Below are 20,058 nucleotides of genomic sequence, written 5' to 3'. Positions count from 1 at the left end.
ATGAGGGATGATCTGCAGTGGTTTAAGGCTTGCGTCAGTAAGATACTGCCTCCAGGTCACCCAGGGGTCACAGGTTGTAAACTTACCAGGCTTGGTAACACTTTGCCAAAGGTTGAGGAGTCCAAACAGAGACTGCTCAGAGTAGTTCTCTCGAGTCCTGATGAACACAAATCACTTCTAAGATTTGCCTTCAAGCTGAAGGGCTCTGATGTCAGTCTGCAAGAAGCCTTACCTCTCGCTGACAGATTAAAACGTGCAGAGGCACTCAAGGATCTGATGGCATGGCATGCCGCGGGTGAACAAGGCCTTACCCTTGTGGGTTTTCGGGTGGTGTGCCAGCAGTTCACTACCACCCTGTCACAGCCGATATTGGTGGAGCACGACCCAAGTGTTGTGCTAGATGACTACTTAAAGTAGTTCTTACGAACATACGTAGCATAGGTAATAAGATGCATGAATTGGGTCAACTGGTAGATGACTTCAAACCAGTGACTGAAATGTGGCTCACATCCCGTATTCACGATAGTGAGGTGAACTTACCTAACTATTCTTTGTTTAGAGCTGACAGACAAATCTCACGTCATGGAGGAGGAGCAGCTATCTACGTTAAATCTGACATTGACATGGGGAGAGTCGTTACGTATGCATGTGCTAATGATACCATTCAAGCAATGGCCTTGACTACTATTTTTCAACCCAACAGAATCCGCATTGTGGTCTTATACATAAGTCTAGATTGCCTGGACACTACGGTCTTCGATTTTTTGAGGTCGCATGCATTGAATAGGTGTTTGATTCTAGGGGACTCTCCTGAGACATGCTGGAGGGCTCTGACAACTTCCCCAGGGTCTAGCGCCTTTGCGAATAGGCTTCTTGAGTTCACACTCGAAAGTCCATTGAGGCAGTTCATCGACAAACCAACTAGGTTTATGAGTGAGCAATCACCATCGATTTTAGATCTGGTATTTGCTAAATCAGTAGATTTTATCAGTGATATGTCCTATGGGCAATCTCTAGGATCCAGCGACCATGCGGTGTTGCTGTTTAGATGCAACCTGATGAGACTAAGGAATGATGGTCAGATACAGCGACCAAATATATGGAAAGCTGACTTCCCGGCCATGAAGGATAACGCTCCTCTATCACTGATTGTTACACTGCATACACTGCATGGGACAAATTTGTACAGCTCCTGAGTGATGTATCTTCACCTTACATACCGCTACAGTCTGCTAGGGAAGCATCTGCCAGGCCACCATGGATTGGTTGCATAAAGAGTAAGAGTCTACGTAGGCGTGCCAAACAGTGGAAGTGCTATGTGAGGGCCCCGACCAGTATCACCTGGGAAGGCTACAGGAGTGTGAGGTGGATGAGTAAAAAGCCCTTGCAAGCCTCTCGGTTACGATCTGAAAGTGAGTTAGCTGGGTCAGCTGCGGCGAACCTCAAGCGATTTTTCTCGTACATTAAAGCACGTGGGGGCAGAGTGGACTCTATTCCAGTTCTCTTGGGTGATGATGACACTACCAACTTGGAAAAGACGTGTCACTACTTTCGCATCGGAATTGCCACTGCCATTAAATATTGTGACTGCTTTCACACCAGCAGATCACTCACTTTGTAGTGTGGAGTTTTTAGATGGTAGGATGCTCAAGGCCCTACAAGAACTGAATCCATCGAAAGCATCAGGGCCAGATGGACTCCATCCTAAACTCCTGAAGGAATTGGCATCTGAACTGTGCGTTCCTCTGGCGGCAGTGTATCAGAAATCGTTTGATTCTGTTGCCTTACCTAAGGTTTGCCGGGAAGCTGTGATTTGCCCAATTTTCAAAAAAAGATGAGACAAGCCAGCTGGTAAACTATAGGCCGGTTAGCTTGACCAGAATTATTGTCAAGCTAATAGAGAGGCTCGTTTGTGAGCAGTTGGAGGATAACCTAACTAGGCACCATCTACTAAGTGTGGACAAGCCTGGGGGGGCAGATAACTTACAGAGTGCCCTAGATCGGCTCTGGGGTTGGTCAGAGATATGGAAGCTACCAATCAACTGGGAGAAGTGCTCTGTACTGCGTGTCGGTCCCAAATTGCCTGCAATCAGTGCAGAACAGTTAATATCCCCTCCATCAGCCAGATCAAAGACCTGGGCTTCACCCTTTCTGGTGATTTCAAGGCTAGTGATCAATGGCAGGATTCAGCCTCGAAAGGTTCCCGTGTTCTATGGATGGTCTGTAGGGCCTTTGGTAAAATCACCGGTGACGTATTTGTTAGGATATTCTCAGCGTTTGTCAGGCTACACCTGGAATATTGCATTCAAGCGAATCCACCTTGTCTCGTGAGGGACAAAATGGCCCTGGAGCGCATTTTACGGGTTAGCACTAAGATGGTATGCGGCATGCGAGGCAAGGACTACGGCACTAGGCTTGAAACCCTAGGGATGTTCCCCTTGCACTATAGGCGGCTTTGAGATGACCTCACACTCACCTATCGCATACTCACATATAAGATTGTACCTGACCTAACTTGGCTATTTACACCAGCTCCCCTACCAGCCCTTCGAGGACATTCTATGAAACTGACTAAGCCCAGGTCGGACTGCATCAGTCCTGAGGCTCGGTTCTCTAGGCAGGTTATAGACTCATGGAACTCCCTCCCTGAGGATGTTGTCATGGCACCCACAACTGCAGCTTTCAAGGGACAATTGGATGCCCTGCATCTACGCATGTTTCCGCATGTTCCCTCTCTTCCTCCGTTAGTTCAAGTTCAAAGTTCAAAGTTCAAGTTCAAGTTCAAAGAGGATTTATTGTCATTTCAGCTATATACAAGTACACAACAAAAACGAGAAAGTGTTCCTCCAGGACCATGGTGCAACACAAAACAACAGTGCAACAGACAACATGCTACACAAGTGCAAACAGTCCAATATAGTGCAAAAATGTCATTAAATAAACATTAAATAAACAATAATAAATACAGAACAGGACAAATACAAAATGAGTAGACAGTGCAATTATTTAGTGCAGTACACAGTACTGGACATATGTGAAGCGAGTTGTGCATAGGAATCAGGGCCAGGCTACCCTGAACATAGCAGTCACTGGTAGCAGCCAGAACAGTTCTGAGTACAGTGCTGGTTTAGTACAGTACTCTAGCAGCAAGTAGGATAATGTGCAAGACTGCAACAGGAGTGCATAGTTATTTTTGTGAGGTTTGACTTCAGCACTAGTCCAATGCAAAACAATGTGTGAGTGTGTGTATAGATATGTATGTATGTATGTATGTATGTGTGTGTGTGTGTGTGTGTGTGTGTGTGTGTGTGTGTGTGTGTGTGTGTGTGTGTGTGTGTGTGTGTGTGTGTGTGTATGTGTGTGTGGCTGTGTATAAGCATGTATAAAAGTGCCGATTTTGGAATCTGAATTGGAATTGGAGTTAGCCAGAGTTCAGGAGTCTAATGGCTTCTGGGAAGAAGCTGTTGCACAGTCTGGAGGTGCGGGACTGGATGCTGCGGTACCTTCTTCCAGATGGCAAAAGGGTGAACAGTTCATGTGAGGGGTGTGTGGGGTCTTTCACAATGTTGGTGGCTTTCTGGATGCAGCATGTTATGTAGATGTTCGTGATGGAGGGAAGAGAGACCCCAATGATCTTCTCAGCTGTTCTCACTATTCTCTGGAGGGTCTTGCAGTCAAAGGTGGTGCAGTTCCCAAACCAGGTAATGATGCAGCTGCTCAGAATGCTTTCTACAGTACCTCTGTAAAAGGTAGTGAGGATGGGTGATGGGAGATGGGCTTCCCTCAGCTTCCGAAGGAAGTAAAGACGTTACTGGGCTCTCTTGGTGATGGAACTGGTGTTCAGGGTCCAGGTGAGGTTCTCCGCTATGTGAACACCAAGGAACTTGATGTTCTTGACGATCTCCACTGAGGAGCCATTGATGACAAGTGGGGAGTGATCTCGCCTTGCTCTCCTGAAGTCAACAACCACTTCTTTTGTCTTGTCAACAATCAGATACAGGTTGTTGACCTTACACCAGCTCACCAGTTCTCGCACCTCCTCTCTGTATGCTGACTCAATGTCTTTGTTGATGAGACCCACCACGGTTGTGTCATCAGCGAACTTGATGATGTGATTCGAACTGTGCATCGCTGCACAGTCATGAGTCAGCAGTGTGAACAGCAGAGGGCTGAGTACGCTGCCCTGGGGAGCACCAGTACTCAGTGTGGTGGTGTTGGAAGTGCTGCTCCCGATCCAGACTGACTGAGGTCTACCAGTCAAGAAATCCAGGATCCAGGATTACTTCTGAACACACTTTTTTTTGTACGTTTTCTTTTGTTAAATTTTTCTTTTGGCTTTGCCTTCAATTTGCTAATGACCCGTCTTTCCCCTGCCCACTTAATTATTTTCCTTTATATCATGTGATTGGTGCCAGTGGAGACAGCTTTCACTGATCGTGTGGGCCTTATTGGTTGGGATGTGGTTGACTCCCAATGACGCACAACTGGAGGAACAATCACGGGATTTCTTTTCTAATGTTCTGGTCCCCATCTAAATCTGAACTCATACTTTACCTTCAAATAGTGATATTTTCTATTTGTATCTGCAGCCATTAATATCTGTAATAATGATGCCATTGTCATTTTAACACTGGTTTTACCTGAAAACAGCAGGATTTCGTTAACTTGGAGCACGTGCAGCACCAGTGTCTCGTTCTGGTGGAGGCACGTGGTACTGAGTCACACATGAAAGCACCAGCTGTGTGTGAGACAGGCTGGGCTGCCCCTTGGCATGCCTCTAGTCCATTAGAATTATATTTTTTAATCTAATTGCTTAATTAACACAACATTGTCTTGTTGTACAGGCCCAACACATAAACATAAAAATACCAAACATGATGATATCATGAATGATCAAACATCAGAAACAGAATGTTAAAATTTTCAAAATAACAAATTAATAACAAGTGGAACTAAACATTTGGACAATAAAACGTATGTCATTAGAAAATGATATATATATCACTCATATTTCAGTTTAACCAATAGAAAAAGAACAACCAATCACAATAACATTTCTAAATTATCTGCAAGTATAGCTAGTTAGCGAACCCTAGGTTAAGAAAGGTCGCTGGTACACAGGAGTTTTCTACACAATGAACTAAAATTAGTCTATCCTTTACCAAACCAAAACCTGAAGAACAAAATACAACAATTACTAAGTTCTAATCACTAATTCACAAATTCTTCACTTTTATAAAGATTGGGCGGAGTCTCATCCACTGCGACCTACCTAGTTCCGACGCGACTTGGTTCCATTAGAAAAGGTTTTGACTCGCGTACGCTCGCGCGATCTGTTCCGAACGTACCCACACACACAAACCACATAATACACACAGGTAGGAGATACAGACCCAAAATTTGCCAAATTTTGAAATGAACGGTTTGGAGAAATTTATAAGCTTGCATTAACCTGTTTCATCAACAGTTCACTATATAACGGTGTCATAAAATTGCCTGTAATAACCTGCTCTTTCCTATGATCTAAAGATAAGCAGCAATTAAATAATTGCTTAGGTTTACGTCTTTTTCTCAGACTGGAGCACTTTAAAGAATGTATTCCCCAGGTTTCAGAAACTATAACCCTTTTTTACAAACCATAAAACTTTTTTCATCAGAAAATGGCATTACATGTTTCTTCTCATGGGTTGATGCCGCAATACCTAAAGTTAGAAGGCTGTTACAGCACTATACAGCAATTTATTCACTCAGTTATACAATTAAAACTCAATTAAAACTAATGGAAGATTAATGGAAGATAAAGTGCTCACTTACTTTACTCACTGGCAGTTTTAAGCTCATTTTTGAATGATTTGTACTTGTTCACTTTAACTTTTTTTCACGATACTGATTTGCTGTCTATCACTTTTTGTTTAAACCTGGTGAACTCTGAGCCACAGCAGTTCAACTAAACAGATTTCTAAACAGTTCTGCTGTAATTACAGAATACATCTTACCTCCCAAACCAGTTACATAACTGTACATTATTGCATATAATAGCTGTGACATCAGCCAGATGCATTGTTCTCCCTATATGTAGCAAACAGTGGGTTTACAAGTGTTAATATAACTCTGTAAGCAACTTGGTCTGACCTGGTAATCATCCTAAAAGTTGGGTTTTTTTAAGCCAAGATTGGACCCTGGAATATTTTATGAAAAGCACAGAGTGCTTACACACCTTTGAAAATAACATTACCACCCACCCATCTAAAGCTGCCTCCAACAACCTTGTGCCAGAGTAGTAACAAGTGGAACCACTCTACTAGCTCACCCACTCATATCTTATAGTAGTGCAGGGGCTCTAAGATAGGATATGGGTGTGAATGAGTCATAGTCATAGTCAAATGGGTGACCGATGGAGTCATGCCTCATGAATTCTGGTTGAATAGAAATTTCCTGACACCACTAGCAAAATAGACAGAAACTGGGCCTTACTTCTTACTTCTTGTAGAGCATTAGAGAATTTTGTCTTTGAAATAACTTAAAATATTTAATTCTGACAAACAGAAATTAGTTTTCATAAGTTTAATTGATGACTTTTGCCTTGAATAACCTCAATTGAAAATTTTGTGCTGCCCATTGATTTTTTTATTGAAGGATAATTTCATTCAAGATTTTCATATTAATAATCACATTTGATTTCTATAATATTCAGATTTTTTTAAATTAATTTCTAGTTACATTAATAAAGGCCTCTGATGTGAAAGTAGCAATGTATTTAACCAAATAAATTGCAAATGTGCAATTAAAAACAGTCCACATCAACATGATCAGGAGAAAATGTAAAACTTAATGATTATTAATCACACTCATTTGAACCTGATTAGGATTATTTGAATTAATCAGGTTAATTTTCCACTGGGAAAGTGTTTCTGGTGGTATTTAAAAGTACTCAGTGCATGATTTACATGTATCTGATGCTTTTATCCAAAGCAACTTACAATTATGACCGCATACAACTTAAGCAATTGAGGGTTAAGGGCCTTGATCAGGGGCCCCAACAGTGGGGCTTGAACCAGCAGACTTCCAATTATAAGTCAAGTACCTTAACCACTGAGCTACCACTGTCCATGAGATATGATGAATATTGTTATTGATGAGATTGCAGAGAAGGTAGGCCTGAAGACCCTAAAATGCTTCTTTATTTATTGTTTCCTTATTTTGTTTTTCCCATGAGAAATTTCTTGGTATTGTTTTCTGGTCTGAGCAAAATTATGTAACATTTAGGGGCAAATATGCAAATTAGGAGTCCAAAACTGGAGGCCAGTATTGCAAAGATCTCTACAGTGACACTATACTTCCCTGGAGAGCTGATATATGCTGGAACAAAGGAGATCCACACAGCACAAAAGATCAGCATGCTGAAAGTGATGAATTTGGCCTCATTGAAATTGTCTGGAAGCTTCCGGGCAAAGAAAGCCAGCAAGAAGCAGACAGCAGCCAGCAAGCCAATGTAGCCCAGCACCAGGGAGAAGCCTGCAACTGACCCTACCATGCACTCTAAGATGACCTTTGACTCTTGAATTCCTAAGTTGTGGTGAGGTACAGGTGGGCTGAAAGACAGCCACACGGTGCATATAATTACCTGGATACAGGTAAATAAAAGAACGCTCCCTCGTTGCTGGCCTGGGCCAAACCACTTCATAAGGGATGCAGATCCAGGTCTGGCTGAGTGGAATGCAACCAGAACCACAATGGTCTTTACCAGGATGCAGGAGATGCAGAGGACAAAACTGATCCCAAACGCTGCCTGCTGCATCCTGCATGACCATGGCGATGGCTGACCAATAAACACAAGCGAGCACAAGAAGCAGAGTTTGAGTGACAGCAAGAGTAGAAAGCTCAGCTCAGAATTGTTGGCCTTGACAATAGGAGTCTGCCTGTGGTAGACAAAAACAACAGCTACAGCTGCTGTGGTCATGGAACCGGACACAGCCACAGTCGTCAAGGTGATGCCCAAATTTTCGCTGAAGGAGAGGTACTCAACTTCACGTGGAACACATGCAGTCCTGACAGAGTTGGACCAAAATTCCGGAGGACAGCGGTGACATTTCGAGGAACCTATAATAAAAATAAAATACAAAGCAAATATTTGCAATAATACTTTTTGTGGACTTGACACCAAAAGAGATCTACTGCCCTTCAGAGTTTAGTCCTGATTCTTAATCTAACACACTCAAGACAGGGAATAACAGACTTCAAAATATTAAACGTAAGCATGATAGCATGGGAACTAAACTCAGTAAGGTGGTAAACCTCCATCAGGCATTAGCAATAACTTCAATATTGCTAAATTAATGTGTATAGTAGACATTTGGGATCACTGTAACCACAGTCATCCCCAGCATACATTTTACAGCTCTTATATCTGAGTTATTGCATGGTTAACTAAATAACTTATTGTCAGAGGTGATTTCACAGGTAACAGCACAAATGGTCTAAAATATTTTGCTAAGCTTTTATTGGCAAAAGTGGATGCTGCAGTTATCAGTTATTTTATGATAATGTAAGTTGTATTTTTGGGAGCTTATTACAGTGTTATGTGAGAGAACTTTTGATGACCTGTGACGTTGCTGAATTCTCCTTCAGCACAGGGCAGGCAGTCAAAGCAGCAGACTGGCAGGCCTTTCTTGATGGCTTTACGTGTGCCAGGTGGACACTGATTAGTGCACACAGACACGGGTATCTGAAACCATCGCAGAGAGAGCCAGACATTCAGGACTTATCAAAAATTGAACATTTTCACATTGTACTTTAGGGACTTCATGATTATATCTTAAATCAGGTTAAATAGAAGTATAACATATAACATCAAATTAATTACTTTTTCGAAATATTGAGTGGGAGATTGGAAAATCAGTGTTAAATTAACATGTAGACTGCTAAAATAATTTAAAATTTTAACTATGAAAAAACATTCCATAAATTTCATTAATTTTACCAAGGGTGCCTTTATTTCTAAGCTCTACTCATTAAAGGGCCTTTTAGTCCAAGACCCATGTAAGTCCACTGAAGCAATTGTTACACTATGAGGGTCCTTTTTACCTTGTTTGAGCTGCCTGGCCAACTAACTGCAGAGTCATTAATGATGAGCTGGGATCCCTCCAATCTGCCAATGGGAACATAGTTCAAGGTTCCCCCAGGCCCTCTCTGCCAGTTCACCAGGTCATAGACGGCTGGAATTTCCCCATCTTGGAAATAAAACTTCTCCCCCAGCTGAGTTGTGAAGTTCACCATCTTAAGGTGTTCCAAGAGCTAAAAGAACAGAGAGGAGAGGAAAATAAAGAAATAAATGTAGTAGTAGTACTAGCATTGTTATTATTAACACTAATTCTTATTCATTTGTTATCATTCTTATTATTGTTGGTGATGTGGTTTAAAAAAACATTACACAGCTTCCAGAGATGAATTTTTTAATTCAATTGAGCTTTTATTAAAGCTGGTATTTAAATAATAATTTATAAACCATAAAGAAAACATTTTAGCCAATCTTTGCTGTTATCATATGAAACAAAGAATGCTATTTAAAAATATTATTTAGAAAAGTATATCTGTTGTGAATAATACTGCATTACTTGTTCTGGGGTGATCTTGTCTGGGGAAGAACAGCCTGAGGTCATGCTGGAGTCAGAGCCATTAGGCATGGTGCAGGCCAGTAGGGAGTGCAAGGCATGGGCTGCTGCATAAACAGCCAGGTACACGTTGTAGGTGACTCTCAAGTTGGAGACATCTGTCACGCTGTTCTCGACCTGCTCCAGGCTCTCTGTCCCAGTGCAGGGGGGTAGGTTGCTCTGTGAGGAGTTCTGAAGTGGACTGCAGCCAAACGTCTTCTCCCATAACACCCTCAGGAGTGTGTCTCTAGGGTAACGAGAGGGTCGGAGCTGATGCAGGTGTTCCTTGAATCCCGGGATAGGTGCCCTCCTAATGGCAACGCCCAGCGTGCCCTGTGCTATAGTGTATAGCTGGGGGTTGCTCAGGAGACGACTGCTGGTGCTCCAGATCTCGCTGGCCAAAAACTGCCGGCCTGTCACATTCCGGTGAACAAGCTCGGTAAGGAATGCCTCCACGTCCACATACCAGGCAAACACGAGGATCACACGAGCAGATGAGGCTTGCACTGCTGAGGCAGCATGATCCACATCTTTAGCCAGTTGCTCTCGGAGGAGCGTCCTGACAAAGGCCAGGCAGATCTCAGTTCCTTTGGTCTCCTCTTGAAACACCTGCACTGCCAGGAGCCCATAGTCATTGTCAGCCACCACAGCACCCACCCAGGTCCAGCCAAAGCGCCTTGCCATTTGAGCCATGGTGCGTGCCTGGTACACATCACTGGGGATGGTGCGGAAAAAGTTAGGGTATTCATGTCTGTTGCTGAGACAGGCACATGAGGCCAGGTAGCTGATCTGGGGGTAAAAGAACATTCCAAACATATCAACAAAATGGGCTGTATATAATCTGTATTTTCAAAATTATAGTACAGAGTGAGCATGAAATTCACAATATACTGAGATAAAGAGGCACTGGGACTTGGGAGAGATGCTGCTTCTGTACAAGAGCCCTGAAACCTGAACCACAATTTGAATCTGCAATATATAATGTTTGGGCAAACAGGTGACACCAATACCGTTCACTCTGCACTGCTTTGCTAAAATCTCAACTTGTGTGTGAGACAGAATGTCTCTGTCAGAGAATGTTCCTAAAAACTGTGTAACTTCAACATAAATGGAATGAAAATCAGTAATCTAGATGTCTATTACAATTGTCCAAAATGAAATTAACAGGAACCCCCATGATTGATGGACAGATATTAACGTTACTTAAAAAGCAAACTAAAAACGACGCTTGCATTAAACATTTAGGGCAGGTGTTCATGGAGCGTTCTTTTTTTTTATTTGACCATTTCTCCTGGGGGACTTAGCCCCGCTATTCATATATTTCTATTGAGGCAATGAGGCTTTATTTCACCTGCATTCTTCTTTTTCTATACGGCATAACACTTACCATTGGTATATAGAGCGGGCTGAGCGTTTTGGACAGGATGATGCACTGAGTGGAGGAAGCGTCTCCGATGATGAGTTTGACGGGTCGGGTGGTCTCGCAGGTGCGGTCCCCGGCGCTGATCATTGAAAACGCCGCTCTCATGCTGTAGGGGTGGCGCGCGCAGCTGTCCATCACGTGGTAGCCCAGTCGGACACCCGGTAGCAAAAACGGGTTCCTGTTAATCTCCTCCACGGCAAAGACAACAGCCTGCGCCCACTGCACGGGACTCTCCTGAAAACTGACACGGCAAACAAGAAAGTTCTTAAGATAAATAAACAGCAGAAACAACTCTGTATAACCAGAAAAGCCAGTATACATGTATACACACACGGTTTCGAAAGAAACAGGACGTTCATATATAGCCTGTATATGCATTTATGCAGAGGTACAGTACGTGTGTTTAACGTTTACCAAAATTACATTTTAAGAATCCAGATCAAACTCACGAAGTAAGATTTCCCCAAAATCGCTTAAGTGTTTTGGAGCTATGGAAGGCTAACGTTGATTGCTCCGGTAACCCCAGTGAACATTACTGATGCGCGAAAAAACGAGCTGTGAGCTAGAAAAATAAAAAAATTAAATGCGAAAACAGAAATGGAGTCAAATAAAGCGAGGAAAATTTGCAAACTCGTACTTCATACTTAGCACTGAGGACACAGAATACAGTGTTTAATTAAGTATTGATTACACAAAGTACTGCTTTAACAAATTAGTATTGATCATCTTAACTGATTACGATCACGAAACGAGTAAAATAACTTTCTGTTTTGAATGTTATCAGATTATGAAGGAAGATATATTGTTCGCCATAACTTTAGATTGTTTGACTGTTTCCGTAAATCGAGTGCGCGACGTAGTCCAGCTTTCCTCTGCACAGAACACCTCGGCGGCTTTGCCGTCTCCCTACCTGCTCGTCCAACAAGTCTCTCACGGTACATCTTTAAAACAGTCCATATTTGTTTTCATCTCGTGAAATGTAGGCCTGCTTTAGGCCAGCCCCGTGCGTTATAGTCACGTATAAGGGTATTGTGAAAAGCAAACATTACATTAAACAAAACATTAATTCTTCACTTGATTTCACGTGTTTCACATTGTGATGGAAAATGTTTCATATCATATCATCTAAAACTTGTGACAAAAAGGATAACAAATGAAAGTTGTTTTCATTTAGGTGTCGCCAACTGAAACGCATGGTTTCTTTTCTCTTATAACGTGAACGTTTGTTTAACAAAGGTTTAACAGATAAAGGGTTTGGTAATTTGCTGAAGAGCAGAGTCCGGTATTTTGGAGCATGAAAACGTATTGTGGTCACTCTGCATCCACAAATCTTACATAAGTAAGCTATTTGTTCCAAATGAAAACTAATACAGTTTAATATACAAAGTACATATAGCCTATTTTTAAAAAGACATCTTAAGAAAATTAACTGTTCTGTTGCGTTATTGACCCACTTTCCGATATAGATCCAGTTGTGATCATTTTGTTGATATTTCATCACCAATTTTCATTAACCACAGAAATTATAACCAAATACAGAATTACTAAAATAACTACAATTTTAAAGAAAACAAATCTTGTTGATTAAAATTTGTAGACAGCAGACAGGCCGATTCTCTGCACCTCTACATTTTTCATCACTTAAATCATTTATGTTTACCAAGCATCTCAACACTGAATGCAGCTTCTCCACAGAAATGTTTAAAAGAACCATAGATCTTCCATAAAACAAGAGAAGTCTGAAACGAATGTAAAATGTATAACGGCAGTAGATACAACTAGGGGTGTTGGTGTGAAAAGACTTTTAACAATAGTTGGGTTGTTATAACATCAAATGCAAACAGTATGCAGCTAGTGCAAGTGACATTATTTCTTTCTTTAAATATGCTCTGAAATTAGTTCAGTGTCCCATGTTTGCCTGTGGAGAGAGCCTAAGACTGTCAGAAAATGCATTGCACAAAGTTATTCTCCTTCAGCGTTATTATTCTGGTACAGTGAGACAGATCCAGTGACTCACTCGGAGCATGGTTGCAGGTACGGTTCTGTGGTGAAGCTCAAGTCAAGGGTTGCTGGAAGGATGTAGACATTGAAGAGCGCGCCAATGACCACGTCGCCATCCTGAGAGAGGCCCACATCGTCCAGCTGCTGGGCCCTGTCCAGGTACACACACTTCCCTTCTGCATACAGCCCTGTCGCTACCTCACACACCACCCATGTCAGCAGCGTCAAGAGCAGACATGGGGGGAAGACTTCAGCAGACATTGGCTCTGGTGTAGCCTCACTGGTCTCCCCTCCACTATCTGCACAGACTTTGTGCAGCTATTTCTAATAGCTAAACAGTCCTCAGAGGTTACGGAGAAAAAGACCAAAATGTGAAGGGAAAAAAAAACAAAAACAAGGACCAAAATGTGCACAGGTGCTTCAAATCCCATCTTCTACTCTCAAGGCAGAGAATGAGAGATAATTGCTTACTATTTAACAATTATAACATGGCTGAGTGAAGATACCTTGGGATATAGAGGATAACTTGTGTATCTAGCACACCTTATGAGCTTCCTTGAAAGTGACACAAGCTAATTAGCTTTCATCTGTATTTACTGGTAATAATTCTGAACAGAATAAATGTAGGCAGCCCTGAAACATCCCTCTGTAACTCTCATCTGTAAGATAAAACTAGGAAAAAGGCTTCCAGAATGAAAGCACCAGTCAAGAAGAACAAATAAAGACTTTTATAAGCTCCAAAGTTCACTTGTCTAGCATGGTTTAGCTTATTTTCCTGATTCCACTCAATAGTCACTCATCAAACCCAGTATGGCTTGAGTCCTTTAAGTTCTTTTAGAATGGGAAGGATCCAACTGACTGAGCTGAGAAATTTTACATTATGTAGGGTACCATGGTCGCCGACACAAAACAAAAACACTTTAATGAATGAATAGTTTAGTATTCAAAAAACATATTTTCCATATTTTAAACATGCAGAGTAGTTTAAATTTGTTTTAGAATATTTTTGCCAAAGGCTTGGTTCTGGAATTACAGATGGGGCCAAAAATGACCTCCTGTAGACACTCACAGGCCTTAATTCCAGGCAATCGTTTTTGCATCAAAATCACAGCACTTCCTAGTTTGGTGTTTTCCTTAATCCTTCTGAGCTAATGATTGAAACATGGCTTTCAGGCACAAATGATGGTTTGTAGTACAGCAAAAGCCTCATTGCCACTCATCACAAAGCTAGAATTAGCTAATGCAAAATAATTAATTTATTGTTATTAAGCAAGGACAAGAGTAATATCATCATTGCCATGGGATACCAGAATAAGTTCAATATTCCCAGACAAACATACTGGCAGCAGTGGGTATGGGCAGGAAAATCATGTTTTTGATTTCAGACAACTGTAAACCTTTAAAAAGGAGAGAACTATACAGTGACATTCAATTTTAAGAAAATAACCTTTAGACAGACAAACTGATTTGTTTGATAATGTTATTATTTTATTGCATTGGTAGGAAAATGCTCATAGACATCCGATGAGCACCCATAAAAGAAAAGTCCCTGTCTGGATGGCCTTTTGCACAGGAACTAAATCAAAAAGGAACTTTTTGTTTTGTTTTGTTTTAATGCAGCTTTGTCTAATGTGTAACCAACACCTGCAATTTCCTTGGGCAACTTGTGTGTTTACCATGAAATGCTTCCCTCTGTAATTAAAATAAAATCCAGACCAATAAGTGAGTTTTGTTCTGTATCAAAGCAATTACAAAAATAAAATTTTACCCTCACAGTTTTTTTCTTTAATATGAATAGTGTTTATAATCTTTGAATTCATGCTTAAGAAAGAGCAAGACACAGAGAGCAAGCAAACGTGAGCAGGCATGTTTCTCATTTGTGTTGTGTGGAATAAAGCAAACAAACAGTTCTAGGCAGAATCAGGACACAGACACATCTACTCATCTGTGCATGGCTATGCTGAAGATGTCCATGGTCCACATGCTGTTTATGAAAATTAACACCACAGTTCAGTTTCAGACTTAAAACCATAGGGCCTTAAATAAAGGCAAATTTGAAAACATATGAACAAACACAGACTTACAAATAACAAAAAGGCATAGGAATAACAAAATATACAAACTTACAAGTAACAAAAAGGCATAGGAAGACCGAATAAAACATTTTTTTTTAATATAAGCCCCTCTAAGAATAAGATGTTAATTAACATTTAAAAAGGGACAAACAGAAGACCAAGACAAAAATCCCTTTAAAAAAAAAACAACCACCATCTTTTTTTCCCCTTATACAGTAAATACTTGTTTTAAACAGGAACATTTAGAAGCATGACAGGGACTAGATAAACAGAGATGTGGTGTAGTGCATCTAAAACTGGCAGTTTGCTGACTGTGATGTATTGTACTATTTACAAAATACTGGAAGCTTCCATTTAGGTCATTTTTCGATCACTGTACTGCTCTCAGAGCAAGCAAGTACAACCTTAGTCACTGTTACAATAGTCCAGCTTCAGACTTATGAATACACATTGGTAGCAAGTAAGTGTACAGGCAAAACAGGAAGAACTCCAAAGTCAAAGTCTCAGCAGAAAGTAGACTTCAGGCTCTGAGGGGGGGCAGGAATCAGAGGGGAGCACAGAATCATCAGTGTAACAAGGATCTCTGTAGCTATAATGCATTGTTGTGCAGGAACCCTCAGGCAAGCCCCGGTCCTGCTCAAAATAACCAGCAATATAGGAGCCAGTAGAATGCCTGTTGATGAGGATATTTTGGGAGGAAGCTGACTTATTGCGGAACATAACATCAGGAGCACCCCCTGCAGGTCGCAGTTTGAGCGCGTCCTGCTGTCTCTCACGGGCACGGCTGGCTATGTGGCGTACACGACTCTGACTGCGAGAGGAAAGCTTCCGTGAGAGGAAGGGAGGCGGGTCCTCTGGATCCTCTGTAGAAACTACAGAGCTGACTGGATCTGGGGGGTTTACTGAAAGAGGTTTGGGGGCAGGCTGAAACTGAGATGGAAAGGGCCAGGGGCGGTCCACTTCTTCTAAAGCCACTAATTTGCGAAGCTGCTCAGTCAGTGAATCTTTCAACTGTGGCTGGTTGGTTAGGCCACCAATCCGTCTCTGGTTTTGCATGGCTGGAGTTATAAAACTGCGGCTGATGACCTTGTACTTGCTCTGGAAGTTGCAGGAGATGTCCTCAGATGTCAAGTCACCCAGGCTCTTGGACTTGCAGGGACTGGGAGCTTTAGGGTTTGGAGACTCATCAACGTAGATACCATTGTAGATCTTGGAAGGGGTTGGATTTAAAGATTGATTTTGTTGCAAGGACTGAGAGAATTGCTTTGGAGGGCAAAAGCGATCTCCATATTCCATGGAGCTATAGATCATATCGTAATTAGACTCAGGCATGTAGGAGCCTTTGTCTTGTTGAAGCTTCATACCTTGAGTCCTTAGAAGGCATTCCCTGGACACGTATCCATTTCGGAAGCACTGTGTCCTGCAGGTCAAGTCGTTCCTGTCCCTAGTCTCCAGCTGTCTGTCATTAGAAGTTTCGTTGTTGTTCCTGCCAGGCTGAAACTTCTGCTTTAGGGTAGCATTAGTGCTGTTAAACTGCTCTGAGGTGGGCTTGCTGACAGGGAAGCCATGCTGATGCAGAGCACTGGAGAAAAGAGGCTGGTGTGGTGAAAGATGCTGGCATGGTTTATGAAATGTTGACGACTCTGTGGAGCAAGCATTTGCAGTGGGTTTATATGAAGATTTGCTTGTTGGAGCAGTTACATAAAAAGGATTCTGGCACGGAGATAATGGCTTATGCACTGGTCTGTGAAATGAAGAGCTGTTTAAGAGCTCAGGGTCACTGTTCCACTGAGTGTCATGCTGTAAAGGTTCCATTGTCATGGTAGCGTCCAGAGGATCTTCATCCACGTTGATCTCCACCTCCATCAAGCTACTGCTAGCCGAATCATGACACATAAGGAAGCGGTCTGAGGTCGTGCTGTTTATTGAGGTTTCTCTGTAACCTCCACATTCCCAGTTTCTGGAAGATCCATTGGACTGGAACTGATCTCTGCAGCTTTTATCTCTATAAGGCCCCCAGCCACCATTACCTGTTACCTTACTTCCAAAAGGCAACTTGGAGGAGGAACCTCTGCTGTCCCCTGGGGCTATATTGACATTGCAGATAGGCTGAACAGGAAGGTCACACCAAGAGTCTGGAGAGAGCACCTTCTCATCTAGAATAGTGAAGGCAGCTGGTTCAGTGGTTTCAGGACTAGAAGAGACAGGTCTTTCTACAGGCTGTGCGGCCTTCTGGAGAGATTCCTGGATCACTTTTAGTCGGGTGCTGGATATTTGGTTACTTGTAGGTAAGACAGAAAGTTTAGAGGGTCTTGAGCCTGAGGATAGATTTAGGTCACTCTGTTCAGCAGTGACATCAAACTGACTAATTAGAGCTGATATTGACCTACAAGTGTCATGCTCATTGCCCAGGGAGACAGCATCAATCAGGCGTGAGAGAACACTGTCCTGAAGGGACATCTGACTCTGCTGATTGGTCTGAAGCACTATGGGTGAAAGAGGGCATAGGGCATGGATGCGTGAAGATGAAGACGAAGAAAGAGAACAGGCTTTGGACATTTTGTTGTTTTGGGGAGTTTCCCTTTGGCAGCTCTCAGTCTGCAAGCTAATACCGAGGTCTGGTTGGTCTGAGAGACTCAAATGACTTTCTGGAGGACTTTGAAAAGGAAAATCATCAGCTTTGGTCTGCTGGGTGAAGCCATACTCTAGAGGTTCTGTGTGGATATCATCAGTGTTGGTTTCACCACCTCCTCCTATGACCAGGTAAGATGTTTCACCTATTTTTCCAACCTCATTGGTTCGGTCCTGGATGTGATCAGTAGACTGGGCAATGTCATCAGACCCTTGGTGAGCAGACTTTTCAATGAGAAGATCCACAGAGACAGTTCTGAGAGTCTCCAAGCAGAATGAATCTGTGGGAGACATTTTAGTGAAGAAAAAGTGTCAGCAGCCATCTCAAAATAATCTCACAAAACTTCAGCAACACCAAACTTGACACAAGCCACTCTAGACAACAACAAATGGAATGTTCCACCAAGAACGACTGTGAGAGGTGGGGGTTGAAAATGGGACCGCATAGAAAACATTTTAAATTTGTTCTTTTTAAAATATAACATTTTTTGCAAACGTATCACTAATGTTTTTAAAGCAACCACTTTGGACAATATGATCTGATATCATTTTTGTCTCATAAATGAAACGTCACAGAACTACTTCTTTTTTGACACTGAGAAATTAAAAATCACACCAGTGGAAAGATGCAGTTCTGGAATGTTTTGGATGACAACCTGAGTAAGACTTGTGGATTACCTGTAGGAGTTTCCTAGTCAGTTTTCTACTATAAAGAGGAACGACAGTAAAGACAAAACAAGACAAAAGCGAGTTAAAGTATTAAGGAAGAAAACCCTGCATGTCTGAACAATTCAAAGCGAGTGTTAGAATGCAATAACAATGCAAGAGTCTGAAAACAATGGAGCGCATATGAGAATTAAGACAGATAATGGAGTTTTAAAGTGAGAAAAACATCTGGAGAGAAGGCAATGATCCAAAAAAAAAGAGATCCCTTATAATAAAGCCTTATTTCTGTAACTGACTGGAATCAGCTATTGTCTGAGCAGTTGCTTTTATGCTGTGTATATCATAATGAATCAAGAAACTTTTCACTTTACCATTAATGTCCTTAAGGGTAAAGGTCATTTAGGCTAAAGGTCAGGTCCTTAAAGTCTGCTTTGCTACAAATGGTCACACACTTGAGAAAATGACATTTCACCTTGTGAAATTTCTCAATTTTCCCAAATTTTCTGAGCAAGTATTTTTTTAAGAAATCCATTTCTTAAAAACACTTAACACTTCTTGCAAAAACACTTTCTGGATGTGATGTATGGTTATAAAGCTTGGGATAAAGTGGTTATCTAGCTCACCAATTATAGTGTCAGCACCAAAGTCAGGCCCGTCGTGCTCTGGAGAGGAGAGGGTGAGCTGGCTCTGGAGGATCTTCTCCAGGGGCATGGAAGCTGGCCGGTGCTGGAGGGTCATCCTGGGACCCATGCGCCTCCCCACAGCCTGTGGCTTAAGGTCCCCATTGCTGTCCTTCCCATCCAGCGAGGTATCAGACAGCGCCTTCTTGGTCTTCTTGCGGCCCTTTGCGGGAGCACTAGCTGTCCTGCGCAGCAGGTGGCTACTCATGGAGCGCTTGCGTGGTGGCGCGCTGACGTTCGTGTCCACAGAGCACTTGGAGCTCTTGCTGAACAGACCACGGAAACCACGCAACTGACGACCCTGAGAAGGAAGATTTGTTTAGCGTCATTAAACATTAACAGGACATTATACATTTTCTGAGATGTGTTTTAAATGCAAACACACACGCACCCAAAGATCCATATGCAATGCTGTCACATGGCAAGTGAACACAGAGGAAGTCTGGAGAATAAAATTCAAATGGTAACCATTTGCTTAAGGTACTTTCCCACTATAAAATGGAAATAGTATAATGCTATATGTTAAATTTTATAGTTAGCATAATTTATTAACTTGGAAGGAGATTAAGAAAACTTAAACTCATATATTGTTCAAGTTGGGACACAATGAAGTATTATGCTTTATTAAAATGAATTAATGACCCTATATATAGAGAGAGCCTCTCTCATATTTTTGTTATTTGTCAATTTCGTTAATCTGTTTCTTCGGAGGTGGTTCATGAGACCTTTCTGGCCCTGACCCACAGATGGCACCATAGTCCACTTAAACAAGCCACTCAAAGACAGCATTCTAGAATCCTGAAATATCGGAATTCCTCCGAAAAGGCACAAGTGGAAGGAACACATAGCAACAGAGTATACGCGGTTAGACAGTAAATGACAACAGTACACACGGGACAATAAAGTGCCCACTACAACATGAAAGTCACACC

The 20,058-nt window shown here is 41.9% G+C and overlaps 2 protein-coding genes across 8 annotated transcripts in view; both read right to left on the bottom strand.

Moving 5' to 3' along the window:
- Positions 1-6,618: 6,618 nt before the first annotated feature.
- Positions 6,619-11,311, bottom strand: olfcr1 (olfactory receptor C family, r1). The gene is made up of 5 exons (XM_027029073.3): positions 11,038-11,311; positions 9,615-10,439; positions 9,085-9,294; positions 8,602-8,725; positions 6,619-8,100 (listed from the first exon to the last, which is right to left on the bottom strand). The coding sequence occupies exons 1-5, from the start codon at positions 11,206-11,208 to the stop codon at positions 7,196-7,198; spliced, it is 2,235 nt and encodes a 744-aa protein (XP_026884874.3). The 5' UTR covers positions 11,209-11,311; the 3' UTR covers positions 6,619-7,195.
- Positions 11,312-14,454: 3,143 nt separating this feature from the next.
- The window catches only part of plch1 (phospholipase C, eta 1), a 61,079-nt gene continuing 55,475 nt past the window's right edge, over positions 14,455-20,058 (bottom strand). For 2 of the 7 annotated variants that reach the window (XM_081716109.1, XM_081716110.1), the window contains 3 exons: positions 19,518-19,568; positions 19,070-19,427; positions 14,455-18,061 (listed from right to left, as the gene is read on the bottom strand). In XM_081716109.1, the coding sequence (XP_081572235.1) occupies positions 15,645-18,061; positions 19,070-19,427; positions 19,518-19,568 (2,826 nt within the window). In that variant the 3' untranslated portion in view covers positions 14,455-15,644. The remainder of the gene's footprint in view (positions 18,062-19,069; positions 19,428-19,517; positions 19,569-20,058) is intronic. The other 5 variants (XM_081716108.1, XM_027029069.3, XM_081716111.1 and 2 more) reach the window with 5 other exon arrangements.

Source organism: Electrophorus electricus, chromosome 6 (genome assembly GCF_041902795.1).
Source record: "Electrophorus electricus isolate QZ-2024a chromosome 6, ASM4190279v1, whole genome shotgun sequence".
NCBI lineage: Eukaryota > Metazoa > Chordata > Actinopteri > Gymnotiformes > Gymnotidae > Electrophorus > Electrophorus electricus.
Note: the sequence above shows the minus strand (reverse complement) of the source record. Positions and strands in the feature narration are given on the sequence as shown.

Coding starts and splice junctions, on each gene's coding strand:
- olfcr1 (XM_027029073.3), bottom strand. CDS start 11,208: ATGGACAGCTGCGCGCGCCACCCCTACAGCATGAGAGCGGCGTTTTCA. Junction 10,440..11,037: donor GCCCGCTCTATATACCAATG/GTAAGTGTTATG, acceptor TTTTACCCCCAG/ATCAGCTACCTGGCCTCATG. Junction 8,101..8,601: donor AGAATTCAGCAACGTCACAG/GTCATCAAAAGT, acceptor TTTTTATTATAG/GTTCCTCGAAATGTCACCGC.